General features: G+C 39.1%; 1 protein-coding gene across 1 annotated transcript in view; it reads right to left on the bottom strand.

Annotated features, from left to right (window-relative positions):
* Positions 1-19,969, bottom strand: part of DMD (dystrophin) — a gene marked incomplete in the record, with an annotated part of 2,117,027 nt that overhangs the window by 1,279,493 nt on the left and 817,565 nt on the right. Inside the window, 2 exon segments of the mRNA XM_018043695.1 lie at positions 10,795-10,967; positions 18,695-18,826. Of these exon segments, the coding sequence (XP_017899184.1) occupies positions 10,795-10,967; positions 18,695-18,826 (305 nt within the window).

Below are 19,969 nucleotides of genomic sequence, written 5' to 3'. Positions count from 1 at the left end.
AATTATGAAAGAATGCAGGGAAAGAAAATAACACTCAACAAAGCTATACTTTTGACATATTTCTTGTGTGCACGCATGCTAAGTAGCTTTAATTGTGTCTGATTCTTTGCAACCCTATGGACCACAGCCTGCCAGGGTCCTCAATCCATGGGATTTTCCAGGCAAGAATACTGGAGTGGGTTACCATGCCCTTTCCCAGTGGATCCGACCCAGGGATCAAACCCACGTCTCCTGTGTCTCCTGCATTGGCAGGTGGGTTCTTTATCACTAGCGCCACCTGGGAAGGTCATGTATTTCTTAGGGCTCTTTAAAAAACACAACAAAAGACATTTTCTCTATATACACATTAAAGACTGTTAGTTCTCTTCCAATATCCATGCTCCCACTTCTCTACAGTTCAGTTCAGTAGCTCAGTCGTGCCTGACTCTTTGCAACCCCATGGACTGTAGCATGCCAGGCTTCCCTGTCCATCACCAACTCCCAGAGCCTACTCAAACTCACTTCTCTATAACTGTATAATTTTTGGCAGAGTACATCATATTCAGGAATAAACGCAACATTTCCTAGTCTCCCTTCCAGCTTTGGTGTAGTCACGTGACTGATTTAGGCCAATAAAGTATAAGTGTAAATAAAATGTGGCAGCTCCCAAGGAACTTCCCTAAAAGACTATTGGTATGAATCCTTTGCTCCTTCTTCCTACCTCTTTCCATCCTACTTCTGGAACGTGAACATGGTGGGTGTTCCATCTTGCAATGTGGAGATGAGAGCCCACATGATGAGCTAGATAGAACATAAGAATCAGTAGAGTCATCCCACCTGCTTGGACTGTATACTCCTAGGGTTTTAAGGAGAGGAATAAATGCTTCTTTCTTAGTGAAGGCATGGCTCCCTTGTGCTTCTGTTACCCTCAACCAAAACAAATTCTAATTGATTGAGCAAATTCCTAGAAAAGCTACATTTAGCACAATTTTGCTTTCTTCTAAAACTCATCTATCCTGTGTAGAGGGGGGAAAATGTGTGTGTGTATCTTTGGAGAAGGGGAATTTGTGGCATAATAAAACCAAGAAACACAGTGAGTAAAGTCAAATAGTGGCATTATTTCCAAAATGAGGCTAGTCTTAGAGGTTTCAAGTTATTGTCTATACTAGAGCCTTTTTCCCTTTGGCAGTGATGAAAATATGAGTTTATTTAGATAAGAAACAAGCAAACTATAGCCCCCTGTACAATGAAAAAGTGGAATCATCTATGGTGAAGAATGGAAATATGTGTCTACAGCTATCCTGGGAAACAAAAATGTTCAATTACTTTGAGAAAAAGATTCAGGATATTGATCTATGGTTAACTCTGAGATTATGTGAATTTTATATCTAGTCAATTTCTTATCTGAAGCAAGTTTTAAACTAACCTCTAAGTGAACTGTAAAGATTTATAAGAATCTGAAAATGTTAAAGATATAAGGCAAAATGATCCTGTATAAAATGGCTATCATAAAAAGCAAATCACTTTGCAATTCTTGAGTGCTTTGAACTAGCAAGAGGAACATACAGGAGGTAAGCTGATGGGCAGAAACAAACTTATATTTAATACATTTCAAAAAGCCCTTTTATGAAATAAATACAACAGATCCCTTTCATTCAATTCCTTTACCAAATGTCCTCAACGACTAAAAAATTCAAATAAATTGTATGTAAACAAAGACATATAAACCAAAGACTAGTTTAGGTATCTAATTCAAATGACACTGTATCATGAATGGCTTGCTTTTCAGACAGAGTTTCAAACACTAGGATTGCAAAATAAAGATCTTGTTTGTTGCCCATTGGCTTGTTTTAATGAGATGGTTTGACAGTCACTATGTTAACATTAAATACTTTCTAACACCAACTATATGAGATTAACCTTTTGTGGTTTATAGCTTTGCCTTTGGTGGTAAAACCTCCAAGTAATTGGCATCAGAAGTCAAATCATAGACTTCATTCTGGGCTTCTGGGTAGAAACAAAAGACTTCTCTATTTGGCTCACAATGGCTCTCTCAGTGGTGTGCAAGGTATAACAACTGGTCTGTGAAAGATATGCACAATAGCTAGGGATTAATTTAGATTTTACAGAGCCCCAGCAGAAACATAAACACTTTCAGAGAGTAGCATGACAAATAAGCTAGTATGCAGGAAGAGGTGATCCCTAATTGAAATACACAAGAGGAAATAGGCCAGGTAAGGCAGTGTAGAGGCTGAGCTTCATGCATGGAAATTATAGCAAATGACAGGTTAGTAAAAGATTTGCCTTTCCTAAAGTTTTGATGATTTATTTTTGGCATATACATCAATGCTGTCAAATTATAGTTTTCATCATCATTATCATCAAATAGTATTTATTAACCAAATGTGCTCTACAGGGAATTGTACTAAGAGGCAAAAATGATATGGTTTCTGACTTCCAGTAACTAATAAAATAAAACTGACCAATCAGTGTAGACGAATGGAGGGGAGCAGATAGAGAACAAGATGCTTAACAGGGAAACACTTTAAGCTTAACAATAAGCTTTTAAATATTTCCAGTGTTTAGGTGAATTGGTGAGTATATATGTGTTGTCTATGTATGTTTCTTAATATATCTTTGGAGATCAAAATATATTTTCTCAACATAGATAACTAAGTTCTAAAAATGAATTCTATGGAATCAATTATTTAATAAGTGCTGATTTTAAAAAAACATATTTGATTGAAAATCAAAACAGAAGCCTTCCCCATCTACCATGGTCTCAACAGCATGAAAAAGTGGGACATAAACATAGAAACTGTCATCTTCCTCAATTTAACTCATCTACCTCTGAAGGGTCCCCCTGAATGAATGGATGAGAACACTCTCCCCTGGTCAGTACAGAAGCAATTGTAAAATGAGATGTAAAAAAAAAAAAAAAAAATCCATATTCAGGTTTTTTTTTTTTAACCTCTTACTTCTTAATTCTACCAAGTTCAAAAAACTACAGTAAAAATTATGCACTGGCACTTACACATATACCTGGGAGGAAAAATGAAGATTCAATCTGGCATGAATTTTTTTACATTTAGTAGAGACTAATTCGAAGACTGCAGTGTTGATCTTTCCTGAGTTGTCAGGATCCTGTGTGTGCTTCTCATGTATCTTCCCAACTACATATGGCATTGTGACAAATAGAAGAGGCTGCTAATGCTGCTATCGCTGAATGTCTCATTTAGGAACAAACAATTCTGGAAAAGCTCCCAGATTATACATCTGTCCCTCTAGCTTCCACTTTAGAGGAGAAAACTGTATGGAGATGCCATAAGGATTAATATATTATTCTTTCCCTCTGTGAGTTCTGTATGGTTATTTCCCTCACCTTGACATGAGAGAAAAATATTTACTGAAAGCTTCATTAGAAAAATTACCAGTGAGATAGCCAATGCTTATGGGAAAGTTGCATGTGGAATGGGCTTGCAGAATGGCATGCTTGTCCCCCAGAATCTGAATACAGAGGCGATCAAGGCACTTTCTCTTCAAGTCCAATTTCTTTCATTTCTTTTTTTGCTTTCTCTCCTTTCATTTCTTCATTTTTTTCATTGTCTCATTTTCCTTCATGTATTACAAATGGCAGTGAGAGTCTGTGAGCACATTAATACTGTGGGCTTGACACAAAAAGAGCTAAACAAAGGAGAAATCCCCAGGGAAGCAGTTTCCAGCTCTCCCATCTCCAGCATCCTGTTGACAAGTGGCACTGTGCTCCCAGCATTCAGGAAATCATTCTCTAGAGCAGTGGTGCCCACAAACTTAAGAGTCTGTACTGATCAATTATAAACCTTTCAGAGGTCCATGAGGAAATGCCAAAAATAACACAATGTAATGTGCTTTTTCTTAAAACTCCATCTTTTTCAAAACATTCTGAGGTTAGGGATTCTTGTACTTAAAAACGTGTTAATTATTTTAAAAAATGTAAGTGTAAATTTCATTTGAGTAAAGCATACACACAGAAAAATATACAAATCACAAGTGTATACTTCTATACATTTTCTTAAGGGAAATTATCAAAGCAACCAGTATCCAGATGAATAAATAAAACATTATTCAAACCCCAGAACTCGCTCCTGTCCTTGTTAATTACTACTCCCCACAAAAATAATCATACCTGAATTTTAACCCTTGATAGGCCTTTTTTTTGAGCTTTATTTCAATGAAATCATACAACATATATTCTTCTGTATCTGGCTTCTTTAACACAACATGGCTTTTCCTGTTTCTTACTTTATGAAAAATCACTGGTAATAGAATTTGATTTCTTAAATGTCCTCATACTGTCAGACCAGAATCTTGTTGTTACACAATAATGCCATCTTATGGCTATAGAGCAATTTGTAGTCTACAAATTACTTTTGCTTTCATTATCTTACTTGATTTGTGCTATCCTCTAAGACTTGAGGAGCAATTTCCTGAAAATCAGACAAATTTGTTAATGGTTTGAGGGCTAGGAAAGGCAGTATCCGAAAAAAAGACAACAGGGTATCTGTATTGGTATTGGTCAGCCCTCAAGTGCTTTTGGAAACAAGGAAAGTACATTGTTTCTCTAATACTAGGTATATATTATATTAATTATTTCATTTTTCATGTGTTTCTTTTAGCAACAGTAAGTAATCTACTAAGAAATAGATGGAAACAGCATTTAGCATCAGTTAATTTCTCATTAAATATTTATATATGTAAATACATGTTTCTATCGATATGGATTATCTATCAGTATACATGGATATGTACATGCACACATGTGATTCATAGATTTAATATTTACTGCCCTATCTGTGTTTCCATGGAAAGGACCCACTTTTAATAATTTGAGGATTTGTTACTTTCCTGAGGTACAAGTTGAAATTCTATTTGCTGGAAGACAATGTATGGAAGCAAGTCTCCTAGATAATGAGTAAGTTGTAACAAGTTAATCTGGCTTTTAATTCTCTACTTGCATCAACATAGACAGTAATGTCTGTTTTTTACTCTATGACATTTAATGGAGGTGAGTTTTGCCATCATGGCACTTAGAATTCGGTGGTTAATGATGGTCTCAGAAGCTATGCCTCAGGAATGCCAAGAGACTACTGCATTTTCTCCTGTTTGCAAATTACTTTTGAGTAAGCTATGCAAATATATTAGAGTGAAATATTTTGATGAAATAGAAATATGCGTATGTGCCATTGAAGCATGTGTTTGGGCAAGTCACTTAACATCTTTGTGGTTGACAAAGGTCTATCTAGTCAAAGCTATGGTTTTCCCAGTAGTCATGTATGGATGTGAGAGCTGTACCATAAAGAAAGCTGAGTGCCGAAGAATTGATGCTTTTGAACTGTGGTACTGGAGAAGACTCTTGAGAGTCTCTTGGACTGCAAGGAGATCCAACCAGTCCATCCTAAAGGAGATCAGTCCTGAGTGTTCACTGGAAGGACTGACGCTGAAGCTCCAATACTTTGGCTACCTGATACAAAGAACTGACTCATTGGAAAAGATCCTGAGGCTGGGAAAGACTGAAGGCAGAAGAAGGGCATGACAAAGGATGAGATGGCTGGATGGCATCACCGACTTGATGGACATGAGTTTGAGCAAGCTTCGGGGACTGGTGATGGACAGGGAAGTCTGGTGTGCTGCAGTCCATGGGATCACAAAGAGTCAGACATGACTGAATGACTGAACTGAACTGAACTGATCTGATAAAATAATGAAGCAGGATAAAATCACTAAGGTATTTTCAAGCTCTAAAGAATCCTTCATTATTAATTATTAACTACCTATAATAGTTTGAATTATTAGTCAGCAAGTATTTATTGTTCTTTCCTGTTCACTGTAGCAAGAGACTACTTCCCCCATTCTATTATGTCAGGTTTGCTGTTGCCAATGGAATGTGAGCAGCTTAATACAATCATAGGCCATACATGCTCTTAGGAGATTAGGTTTAGTTCATGCTCTGGTGATGTGTCATGAGAAGAATATGCCACTGGTCCTTCATATAAAGCCCAGAATAAAGACATAGGGAGGAAACACACATCCTGGGGCATAGCCTAGCTCACCCATCACTTGAAACAGCTGTCCAGCCACATTCAGCCTAAGTCAGACAAAACACAGGCAACCTAAAGATCCATAAGCATGAGAACAAAGGCTTGTTTTAAGATATAGAGTTTTAGGGGTGATTTGTATCATCATATTATGGCAATAGCTGAATGATGCATTATCATAACTGGCTCATACCCGAAAATATACTAATGCCTTCTTACTGGTTCAAAGTATTTTGTTTTAACCACAAGCTGACTTATTAAAAAAAAAAACAAATAGTAGATTTTTGTTGAGAACCCAACACGAATGCTGTACATTTGTCTATTTAAGAATGAATAGCCTCGATTTATGAGGGAAATACAAATCAAAACTACAATTACGTACCACCTCACATGAGTCACATGACCACCAATAACAAGTCTACAATAACAAAAGCTTGAGAGGATGTGGAAAAAAGGGAAACCTTCTACACTGCTGGTGTGAATGTACATTGGTACAGCCACTATGGAGAATAGTCTGGAGGTTCCTTATAAAGCTAAAAATATAATTACCATATGATCCAGAAATCCCACTCTTAGGAATATATCCAGAAAAAAGCTCTAATTCAAAAAGTTGCACACATCTCAATGCTCACAGAAACACTCTTTACGGTAGCCAAGACATGGAAATAACCTAAATGTCCATCAACAGATGAGTGGATAAAGAAGGTGTGGTCCATATACACAATGGAATACTACTCATCTGTCAAAAGGAATGAAATAATATCACTTGCAGAACATGGCTGGGCTAGAGATTGGCATATCAAGTGAAATAAGTTATACAGAGAAAGACAAATATACGATACTACTTATATCTGGAATCTAAAATATGACATAAATAACATAAGCTAACTTACAAAGCAGAAACAGACTCACAGACATAGAAAACAAACTTATGGTTACCAAAGGGGAAAGAGTGTCAAGGGAGGATAAATTAGGAGTTTGGGATTAGCAGATACAAACTACTACATATAAAACAGATAAACAACAAGGTCAGAATGTATAGCACAGAGAAATATATTCAACATACTCTAGTAAACCATTATGGACAGGAATATGAAAAACAATACATATATTTGCATATATATATAACTTAATTACTTTGCTGTACATCAGAAACTAGCACAACGTTGTAAATCAACTCTATATTAATTTGAAAAAAGAACGTATACCTTCTAATTGATAAGGATTCAAGAATCTACCATTATATGGGTTTGGTGGGAGATAAATTCCTGACTACCACCGCTGCTGCTGCGTCGCTTCAGTCGTGTCCGACTCTGTGCGACCCCATAGACGGCAGCCCACCAGGCTCCTCTGTCCCTGGGATTCTCCAGGCAAGAATGCTGGAGTGGGGTGCCATTTCCTTCTCCAAAGTGTGAAAGTGAAAAGTGAAAGTGAATTCGCTCAGTTGTGTCCGACCCTTAGCGACCCCATGGACTGCAGCCTACCAGGCTCCTCCATCCATGGGATTTTCCAGGCAAGAGTACTGCCCCTACCACTCCAAAAAATGGAGCCCAAACTGCAGCTATTTATATTTCTTAACCCCTAGCAATTATAACCTAGTTATATGACTGAAGCATGCCTTATTACAAAAGTTGGCAATTTATGGCCCTCCAGCAAAATTTGACCTACTGCCTGTCTTTATAAATAAAGTTTTATTAGAATAAACCATGCCCATTTGTATATGCATTGTCTAGGGTTTCTTTCACCCTTCACAGCAGAGTTGAGTAGAGATTATATGATCTGCAAACACTAAAATATTCACTAATTGGACCTTCAGAGGAAAAAAAATAAACAACTCCTTCTTTATCTGGCAATTCTGTAAGAAAATGTAATTCTAAAATTAGTGACACAAAAATAAGTAATAATTTTGATACTTTTGGGAAGTGATAGTTGCAACTGCTATAGAGGGGCAATGGTATCTCTGGTGTACCAGTGGACCATGGCTATGACAACAATTTATAATTCAGATTTGTCTTGTAGCTTGATGCTTGGTGTGTTTCTGGGTGCATATATCAGTCTTCCTTGACAATTTCTGCCCATATTTACACCTGGATCCCAGGCCTTTCCATTGATTCCATGAGTTACCTGATATTCTTCTAATTATATAATTCTACCTAAGGCAATCGGAGTCTCTTTCTGTTAGTTGTAACTCAGAACCTTGAACGGTCCATTGACCTTGCTTTATTCCTGACTTGGAGTAAGATGTTCCTTTTCTACTCCCCAGGGATCTTGTTCTTGCCGTCCAGCATTGCTTGTATCTATCAACCTGTAATTTATTGGCTGTTTGTCCATTTTCTCTCTAGCACTGGGAGGTTCTTCAAATCAGGGACTGAATTTAAATCAGCTCTCTATGGTGCTCAGGAAAATGTAAGAGCACGTAAGAAAGAATTAACAGGCATGAAGACTATCAGAGCCAGGAAACCATTATTTTTAACATTAAAATTGCCAAGCTTGATTGAGTCATTATGTAGAAGCAATACACTAAACACTCGACATACACTGTATCATTTAATCCTCATAACAACTCTATGACTTAGTAAATATTTTTGTCCCATTTTATAGATAAGGGAATTGTGGAGCATAAAGGTTAGGGAACTTGCTCAAAGACATAGAGCCAGTCAGCAGCAAAGCCAGGATATCAAAGCAAGTTGAACTCTAGGGTCTGTACTCACACACAATATCTTAAAACAGTTTTACCCAAGACTAGACTACAGTCCCATGAAATTTAGCAGCTCCTGACCAATTCCTAGAGAAGTCTAATTAGAGTAAAATGAGGATACTTTTCCAGCATCTGGATAAGTAAAGAGTGAGTCTACTGGGGTCAGTGACACTCCATCATTTGCCAGACATGGGAAAGGGCCCAGCCAGGTCTGCAGTGAGAATTCAGCTTACTCTCTCTGTAGAATGGCATTGGAGGATCCGCTTCTTTTCAAGTCTATGGTTGAAGGTGAACTGAAAGGTAAAGAGCTGCACGACTGTCAAAAGGAAACACCTAGCTCAGTGACAAAAGATGACTGAAACTGGGGGGTGGGTAGTCTCAGAAAGCAGAAAGTCTCACCTCAGCCTTCCTGCAAGAATGGTCAGTGTCTATAGAAGACAAAAGCATATCTTGGTCTTTCAGGAGCTTGTGCAGGAGGTATAAAAGTAAAAAAAGATATTGCTCTATAGTAAATTCTAGGAAAACGTGACTTTGGAGCAGGGGCATCCCAGGTGGTACTGGTGGCCAAGAACCTGCCTGTCAATGCAGGGGATGTAAGAGACATGGGTTCGATTCCTGGGCTGGGAAGATCCCCTGGAGGAAGGCATGGCAACCCACTCCAGTATTCTTGCCTGGGAAATCCCTTGGACAGAGGCACCTGGCAGGCTATATAGTCCATGGGGTTGCAAAGAGTTGGACACAACTGAAGTGATTTAGCATGCACCCACTCTACAGGTAGCCACTGAGTCTGGCAACATTTGCAATTATATGAATTGTATGCTGATACTATATTACATTAATGTTAAAATGATATCTAAGTTTCTAAGATCAACTAATATTTTCAGGATTTGAAGAAGGAAATAACATTTGACATGAGACTTGAAGGCAGGGAGGCCAGAGGGGGCAGAAGACATTTGGAAATCTTTAAATCAAGTTAATATTGCTAGAGCAGAATTCAGAGGAGTTGTAGGCAGGCAGGAATTAATACACGGTGAGGTTGACATGAGCAGGGATCATGTGAAAGCCTTTTGTTTCAAATGAATGAATCTAGACTTTGTTCTAACAGGAATGAGGTGATAGCACTGAAGTTCTCACACTTCAGAAAAACAATTCTGGATGAAAGATAATTGGGAGCAAAGAAGGCATGATCATTGGAAACACCGAGATTTATGCTAGAAGTATTGATTTAGGAATCTAATGTAGTAAATTAAGAACAAAAAACCAAGTAAAGACATCAAGAAATGGTCAGATATGAGAGATATTAAAGAGGGTCCTTGTAATTATTAAAAACGATTTTATTTCCTCCAATAATAATGAAGAATTCTGTCTTGAAACAACTTTTTGAAAGAAACTGCTTTAAGCCATTACAATTTTATTATGCTTCACCTAAAATTAGAAGAGGAAACAGCACCTTCTTGTGGTCTGAGGCTAAGAAATGTATGTGAATTTTTAAATTTTGGTCAACAGTTAGATATTTTAATTAAGGAAGCATGAAAAATTAATAACTTTAAATCAAATTCCCTGAGACAAAATAGCACGGCAACATAAAATGTAAAAGATCACCTTCAAAATAGAAACAACACATGAAAGTCAACTTCGTGTTGCTAGCTTATATTTCCAATATATTAATGTAAGTATATCAAACTATTATAAATCTATAGGATACAAAGTTGACCAAAAGTATACAAATTATACTGCACAATTATTTAAACCACCTCAACTCAATGACTAAATTGGTTTGGGCATGACCTGAAATTTCTGAGGATATTATAGTGTTCCAACATGATGCTAACTTTGGTTCTGAAAAATGTGTTGAATTCAGCTCCTTAGTTTCAACTAGATCACCATTTGTTCTGATTCCACTTACCTTTTCCCAGTGATAGTGATACATCTCCCTCTCTTCTTCCCTATCTCCTTTTTCATGAAGAGCATAGACATGAACTCTAGAATTCCTGGGAGATAGGTATCATCATTTCCTTTTAGTAAAAGGAAAGGGGTACCTACCCTTGTCGGTCCTTGTACATTTTGTTCACTCTTTCCCATTGGAAGTCGAGCTTGGAGAGAGCTTCCTGTAGCCTCGCCTTTTCCGGGGCTGTGGCGCTTTGCAGTGCTGCTGCCTTCTTATTGTGAATGATATCAACCCGACCTGAGATTTGTTGCAGGTTGTCTTTTATATTCTGCAATATTGAAATTGTAAAGCAAGTCAGAAATGATTCAGTTGTCTATGTAAAGAGAAGAAAGGAAATGTATCAACACCCAGAGTAACTAACAGTCTTGCATTTTTCATTTTCTGACTTTTAAAAGTCATTAGCCTTGAAGCCCGCTGATTTCAACGTGCCCAATTTGAATGGGTAATTCAGTCTTCATCTTGATACTGGCAATCACTCCTTCTTTCTTAAAACTCTTTGTTTGGCTTCTGTAACCTGAATTCTTCTGTTTTTTCTTCTACCTTCTTGTCTACAGCTTCTCAGTTTCCTTTACAGAATCTTTCTCCTCTTACTAATCTCTTAATATTAGAGTGCTCTAGCATAGATCTTTCCTGATCTATCTGTATTACCTCCTACTTGGTCACATGACTTTAAATAATCTCTATATTGCAATGCTCAAAATTCTCCAAGCTAGGCCTCAAATAGTACGTGAACCAAGAACTCTCAGATGTTCAAGATGGATTTAGAAAAGTTGGAAGAACCAGAGATCAATATCCATTGGATCATAGAAAAAGCAAGAGGATTCCAGAAAAACATCTACTTCTGCTTCATTGACTACACTACAGCCTTTGACTGCATGGATCCCCACAAACTGAAAAATTCTTAAAGAGACTGGAATATCAGACCACTTTATCTGACTCCTGCAAACCTGTATGCAGGTCAAGAAGGCAATAGTTAGAACCAGACATGGAACAACAGACCGGTTGCAAATTAGGAAAGGGGTATTTCAAGGCTGTATAGTGTCACCCTGTTATTTAAGTTATACGCAGAATACGTCATGCAAGATGCTGGGCTTGATGAAGCGCCAGATGGAATCAAGATGGCCAAGAGAAATATCAATAACCTCAGATATGCAGATAAAACCACCCTTATGGCAGAAAGCGAAGAGGAACTAAAGAGCCTCTTGATGCTGGCTTAAAAGTCAGCATTCAAAAAAGTAACAATGTGGCATCCAATCTCATCAGTTCAGTTCAGTTCAGTTCAGTCGCTCAGTTGTATCTGACTCTCTGTGACCCCATGAACTGCAGCACACCAGGCCTCCCTGTCCATCACCAACTCCCAGAGTCCACCCAAACCCATGTCCATTGAGTCGGTGATGCCATCCAACCATCTCATCCTCAGTCTTCCCCTTCTCCTCCTGCCCTCAATCTTTCCCAGCATCAGGGTCTTTTCAAATGACTCAGCTCTTCGAATCAGGTGGCCAAAGTGTTGCAGTTTCAGCTTTAGCATCAGTCCTTCCAATGAACACCCAGGACTGATCTCCTTTAGAATGGACTGGTTGAATCTCATTGCAGTCCAAGGGACTCTCAAGAATCTTCTCCAACACCACAGTTCAAAAGCATCAATTCTTCAGCGCTCAGCTTTCTTTATGGTCCAACTCTCACATCCATACATGACCACTGGAAAAACCATAGCCTTGACTAGATGGACCTTTGTTGGCAAAATAATGTCTCTGTTTTTTAATATGCTGTCTAGGTTGGTCATAATTTTCGTTTGGTCCCATCACTTCATGGCAAATATATGGGGAAACAATGGAAACAGTGACAAGCTATTTTTTTGGACTTCAAAATCACTACAGACGGTGACTGCATCCATGAAATTAAGGGTTGGGATGGGGAAGGAGATGGGAGGGAGGTTTAAAAGGGAGGTGATATATGTATACCTATGGCTGATTCTTGTTGAGGTTTGATAGATAACAAAATTCTGTAAAGCAATTATCCTTCAATAAAAAATAATAATAATTAAATTTTAAAAAGACAACTGTTGCTTGGCAGGAAAGCTATGGCAAACCTAGACATCATATTAAAAAGCACACACATTACTTTGCTGAAAAAGGTATGTATAGTCAAAGCTATGGTTTTTCAAGTAGTTATGTATGGATGTGAGAGTTGGAGCATAAAGAAGGCTGAGCACTGAAGAAATGATAGTTTTGAATTGTGGTATTGGAAAAGACTCTTGAGAGTCCCTTGGACTACAAGGACATCAAACCAGTCAGTCCTAATGAAATCAACCCTGAATCTTCATTGGAAGGACTGATGCTGAAGCTGAAGCTCCAATCCTTAGGCCACCTGATGTGAAGAGCTGACTCATTAGAAATGACCCTGATGCTGGGAAAGATTGAATGCAGGAGGAGAAGGGGACAACAGAGGATAAAGTGGTTGGATGGCATCCCTGACTCAATGGACATGAGTTTGAGCGAGCTCCACGAGATGGTGATGGACAGGGAAGCCTGGCATGCTGAAGTCAATGGGGTCACAAAGAGTTGGACATGACTCAGTGACTGAACAATAAATATGACAATGACTCTCCAACTTACATCTCCAGCCATGACCTCAACTCTGAAATCCATACTCATACTTCCAACAACTTTCTTGACACTTGGATGTCTCAGGAGCATCTCAAACTTAACATAGCCCCAACCACATTCTCAAGAGCATCCCCTTATCTTTTTCTTCCCATTATTTTCCTCATTTCAGTAAATGACATATCAATTAACAGTTATTCAGGTTGACCACCTTGGAATCCTCCTTGATCCTTGTTTTTTAATCTCTATATTCATATTACTGGATGATCCTATAGACTCTACTTCCAAGAACATGTCCAGAATTTGACCTCTTCTCATCATCTCCCTTGTTATAACTGATATAAGCTACCCTTGTCTCTCACCTGGACTATTTCAATTCCTACCTAAATGACCCTCCTGCTTCTTATCTTGACCCTCTCCCATCAATTCTCCACACAATAGCCAAAGAAATTTGTATGAAACACAAATCAAATCATATTACTTCACCTCTCAAATGCTCCTTATCAAATTTATTGTTTGCCCACGAGGCACAACTTGTGGGACGTTGGTTCCCTGAAAAGGGATTAAACTCGGGCCCTAGCAGTGCAAGTACCGAGTCCTAGGCACTGGACCAGGGAAGACCCAAACCCAGAGTCTTCATCAGGGCCCTACAAAGTTCTGCACAGCTTGGTTGTATGCTGCCTGCCATTCCAGTCTTACTTTTTCCTTAGTCTCCTCCAAAAAGTGAAAGTTGCTCAGTCGTGTCAGACTCTTTGTGACAGCATGCACTATACAGTCCATGGAATTCTCCAGGCCAGAATACTGGAGTGGGTAGTCTTTCCCTTCTCCAGGGGATCTTCCCGACCCAGGGATCGAACCCAGGTCTCCCACATTGCAGGTGGATTCTTTACCAGCTGAGCCACCAGGGAAGCCCTCTTCCAAGTGCACACCATTTCAGCCCTTTTGCCTCTTTGTGTTCCTGGAACATGCTGAATGTACTCTTGCTTTGAGGTTTCTGCATTTGCTGTTCTTTCTGCCAAAAATAATTCTTCCCTCCAAGAAACTTAAATGGCTGTTTCCCTTACTTCTTTTCCATATCAGAAGAGCTTTCTCTACCTTTCCATTTTAAGTAGCAGCCCTGAGTACTCTGCTTTCCTTGTTTGTTCATTTTCCTTCATGGCCTTTATGACTAATATGAGATTACCTATCTACTAGTTTGTCCATATCACTAGACTCGACCCTATGAGTGCAGGGTTTCCAGAGCTCAGACACATGCCTGGTACACTGTATGCACCCAGTGCATTTGTGTTGAATAAGTTAAAGCATCACAAAAATCAACTCCATAATTTTTTAAACATAGATTGCATTTAAGGGGAAAAAAAAACACAGTGTCATTACATAATAATTTTTCAAAAATATATCAGTGTTCAAAAAATGCCAACATCTTCCATATTTGTCTAGACTTGCAAGTATGAATTTGGTTATTTTGCTTATCTGGATTGTCTGAGACAAGCCAATTGAGTAAACATTTATTGAGTTCTTCTGTGTATAAGGATCAATACGGAGAAAGTAACGGTAGGCAAAGCACAGTTTGACTTGTTTTGAGTAAGTTGTGAATTGGTCTGATTGAGGTGGTAAAGGGAGGGTGTGGTTTGGAAAACTGGAGGAAACAGTTATAGTGTAGAAATCCCAGCTAAATGTTCAGAAATTATTTGATGAGCGATCTAAATGGTACCAATTTTTTTTTTTTCAAAATTCAGAAAAAGAATGAATCATATATGTGGTCACAAGCCACGGAAAGGGCTCATAAAGAAAGTGGGATTTGGGGTAGATATACATAGCTGAGTAGCTGAAGCGGGAAGGATGTCATACTTAGCAGCTAATACACAGGCAAAGACAGGAAACATGAGCAGTCACATTTGACTTTTCAGAAACGTATAGGATCAGGGACGATGGGCCTGGAAATAGCGGCTGGAGATGATTAACAATGTGCTTTAAAAATACTGCATGTAATTCAGTAGACAGTGGGGAACCGTCTCACACATACACAGACACGTACATGAATTTCAAATATATACAAAAGCAGAAAAGAAAAAAAAAAAAGAAAGCAGTACGAAATAGCCCCCATGAATCTATCATCCACTGCCAACACTTATAAAACCATAGACAACACTGTTTCACTGTATATGTCCACTCATTCACGTCCTCAACCATATTATTTTGAACAAACTGATATAATATTTTATAAACTCATCCAAAAAATCTTCAACATGTTTCCAATATCCATTAATTATTCTCAAGAAATGCACACATAGCACTGCATGCTACATCTCAAAACTTAAGATATTGCTAAGGTTATGAAAAATCTAGTCAGCCTTCATATTCGAGTTGAATTGAGAAGGTGGTTTAGGAAGGAAACTTGGCGGAAGTCAGTGACTGTGTATTGAGTAAAGAGGAAGAACGACTCTAGCTCCCAGGCTTCTGGCCTGAGTATCTGAATGAATACTGGTATCTGAGTAACAGGACTGCAGATGGATGAACAGGTTCTGTGTGTACATGCTTGTGTGTGTGTGTGTGTGTGTGTGTGTGTGTGTGTGTGTGTGTGTGTGTCTGTGTGTGTGTGTGATGACAATGAAAAGCCTTTGGGTCATCAGACTATAGGTATTCAATAGGCATCTGGCATCAGATTTTGAGAAGGGGAAATGAGATGACAAACACAGTTGGGTAATATATCTTCTCCCATCTCCACATGTTCTAGGCTTTCTGAGCAAAGAGCACTGGTATTGGAGCTGAGATTAGTGCACTATTCCAGGGAGACCCAGAAGCTTCCTTGGATTCCTTTGCTTACATTCCAACTTACCTTCTGAGGATAACAAACAGAGACCTGCCCCCCTCTCTGGATAGAAGAGCAAAGGTCTCTGTTTCTCTATCCTCATCCTGTCTCTCCCTTCTGACACCCAAGTCCCTCCATGCCTTTCTTCCTGTCTCTATCAGATATGCTGACTCCCTTATCTAAGCTTTGATGTTTCTGATACTGAGTTTTGTCTCTTGTACTGTAACCCATAGATGCACAGGTAAACATCTGGCCTCACCTCACGTCTCATGGGGATTTGGGGCATGAGGACGAGTGCTAAGCTGCTCGAGTAATCCCTTGTGTGTTCTCTGATTCAGAGATCACATGCTTTCTGTCAGGATAAATAAATAAAGTAGACCCTTGAATAACATGAGGGTTAATCCATGTATAATTTATAGTTGGCCCTCAATATCCATGGTTGCTCAGCATCTGTACATTTGTCCAGCGACAGACTGTATAGTTCTGTAGTCAAAGTGAAAGTGTTGACTGCTTAGTTGTATCTGACTCTTTCGACCACAAGAACTGTAGCCCACCAGGCTCCTCTGTCCGTGGAATTTTTCAGGCAAGAATACTGGAGTGGGTAGTCATTCCCTTCTCCAGGGGATCTTCCTGACCCAGGGATGAAACCAGGGTCTCCTGCATTGCAGGCAGATTTGTCTACTGTCTGAGCCACCAGGGAAGCTCAGCTCTATAGTATTTTCTATGGAAAACATAAAAAGGCTATTTTCTGTGTTGGCATGCCTTCCTTTCCCTCATATGGTAATCCTTGGTCTCTCCGATAAATATCCTGAACACAGAGTTCAACTGACTTGCTTAACAACAACAACAACAAAACCCAGGCTGTCCAAGAGTCAACTGTATAAACATAAAAACTGAACAAGTATCGATAAAATGAATATGTTGGCCAACTCGCAGGCAAAATCGGGGAGGATCTCAACCATGTCTGAAATAGAGACGAGGTTAGACAGGCAATGCCTGTTGCTGAGTGCACCTTCCCAGTCAGACTGGTGGAGTTCGCTTCAGAGTTTGCCTTCAGGGCTGTGGTGCATGAGGACTTGCCTTGGGGGAAGATGAATCTACAGAAGCTGGTGAGGATATAGATAATGTCATTTGTAAGGCGAAAGCCAGTGCTTACCTTGACACCCTAAGGAAAACAGCTGTGTTGTCAGGTCTGCTAGTCCTCTAGACGTGATGGTTACGGGTGGTGTGAATGAATTTCAGAGAGAGCGGAAGTGGGGAAGAGGGAAAGATTATTTTTACAATTCCCCGGTGTTGTCTTCAAGTCCATGAATACCTTGTGATTAGAAGGTTTCAAGTTTTTGTTGTTGTTGTTGTTGTTGTTGTTGTTGCTAAGCCAGTCAACTTAATTCTGTGGTCAGGATATTTATCTGAGATACCAAGGATTACCATATGAGGGAAAGGAAGGCATGCAAACATAGAAAATAGCCTGTGACATTACTCTTCTGGAGAAAATGCAGGATATAACTGTTCTGCCTGTGTTACATACAGAATGGCTACTCAGTGGAATAGAGTAGGTATTGTTTAATTGTAGGAGAGACGGGAAAACTGCTCAGTAATGTTTGTTAGAGTGAAAGTGTGAAATTTTGCCTAAGGATGAACCTTTGTGGAAAGCAGACGTAAAGGGTGGAGATGAATATGTCCAAAGAGCAGATCTCATCAGACCTTGGAGAAGAACCAGAAGAGTAATGTATATATTTTAAAACCAAAGGAAGAATGAAGATCAAGAGAGAGGGAGGGAGCTGCCAACAAGTCAAATGCATCCAGAAACAGGAGTAAAAGGTCAACTGTGGATATGTGGGAGGTGATTGGTGATCTTATCAAGAGCAATCTCAGCATCTTGAAAGTATGGAAATGTAACTCTGGACAGAGAAGACTGTGTTCCAATGTCATCCTCTTTCACTACAAAATTGAAAACAACCTAGTATGACACTATGGTTTGTTTTATTTCACATAAGACACTTCTTTATGGAGGAAAGGTTTAATAAAATGAAAACAGATACTATAACAAAAATGTTCAAAAGACAGGATGGATCTTGGATATGCCTTAGAGGTCACTGCACTCAACAAAGCCTCTTACATTCTTTCTTTCTTTTATTCACCTGGTAAAATTTCACTCTGAGCCTAGAGTCTTGAGTAGAATATTTAGGGCTACCCAACTAGCTGGATTGGGGCTTTGCAGATGGTATAGTAGGAAAGAATCCACCTGCCAATGCAGGAGATGCAAGAGATATGGGTTCAATCCCTGGGTCAGGAAGATTCCCTGGAAGAGGACATGGCAACCCACTCCAATATTCCTTCTGGCAGAATCCCATGGACAGAGGAGCCTGGCAGGCTATGGTCCATGAGGTCTCAAACAGTCATACATGACTGAGCATGCATGCACACACTAGCTACATTAGGTCACGTGGCAGGAATATGCACCAACATGACTTTCTCTGCTGCTTCTGTTAACTCTAGTGACCAAATGACCTTCCCCAATGCTTAAACTGGCTAGACTCTTGCTGATGTGAGTTACAGACTCCATGTTCGTGTGGCTACCAGCCCAAGGGCAAAAATCCACAACTCTGATATCAGCTCACGGAAAGGCTGAGTACTGAAATTCACACTGGGGCAACCAGCTCCATTTGTCTGCATGTTGGGATCCCAGACACAATGAATAGCTGTCGTTTCCTATGGGGGTAAAATCGAAGAGAAGGGTGGGAGTATCTTCCCTACTGGTCTAAAAGAAATTCTTTTATGGTTTCGATGTGGGGTGTGTGAGAGAATATATATATATTCTCTCTCAGATGATGTGACCTTGCAAAGCTTCCTGATTTTTAATCCAAATCTCTGGAGAGCTTCCAATTCTCTGGGAAGTGGTAGAATTGCTCAGAATCGAGTTGTGAACAGTTTTAGCAATGCAGGGCAGCACATTGCCAAAGCAGGAAAACTTTCTATCCTAAATGAGAAAAGCAAAAAGCAAAAACTGGGGCAGAAGATGTCATACTCCCTGGATATCTAGATAATAGCTCCTTGGTGCATTCTTGCAGAATGCTGTCAAAATTGGCTGGAGTCCAGGAAATCCTTTTTAAAGTCCCTACACATACTCTCGTTTCAGAGGCACTGCACACAGAAAAAAAAAAAATGGTATATGCACCAAAGAAAAATTCTGTAGCAGTTTCCACAGTTTAAAGTCAGAGATGAGTTCTTTTATAGCTTTCTACTATTTTGGTTTGTCTAGAAATAAGTGATCTTTATAGTTTCTGACCCTCTAAAAAGGAAACCATAGTCTCTGTAGTTGCTATGGAGATAGAAAAATCCCTAGGATCACTATAGAGTATATTATTTCCATTTCTCTCTCTCCCAGAATAGTTCCTTATCTTACCTGAAATATGATGGCAAAATGAGGAAGTACCCACTTACTAGTTAACCTCTTTCTTGATGTTGACATGCCCCTATGAAATGACCTCCCTGCTCCCAATTTCAATCCGATGGGACATTTATTTGTTAGACACACTTCCTGGAAATGGAAATTTCAATGTCTGGAAGGCGTGAGTCTATATAATTCAAGTCCTTAATATTTCAAAATAGCATCCTTGCCACTCTGGTTCCTAGAATCAAGTAAGTTAAATGAGATCCTTATTTATACACTTTTGATAGAGAAATTTTGATTGGGAAGTAACTTTCACATCAGTGATATTGGCCTATAGTTTTCTTTTTTTGTGCATCTTTGTCAGGTTTTGGTATTAGGGTGATGGTGGTCTCATAGAATGAGTTTGGACGTTTACCTTCCTCTGCAATTTCTGCAAGAGTTTGAGTAGGATAGGTGTTAGC

The sequence above is a fragment of the Capra hircus genome (assembly GCF_001704415.2).
Source record: "Capra hircus breed San Clemente chromosome X unlocalized genomic scaffold, ASM170441v1, whole genome shotgun sequence".
Classification (NCBI taxonomy): domain Eukaryota; kingdom Metazoa; phylum Chordata; class Mammalia; order Artiodactyla; family Bovidae; genus Capra; species Capra hircus.
The sequence above is the reverse complement of the archived record's forward strand: the minus strand, read 5'-3'. Positions and strand labels throughout refer to the sequence as shown.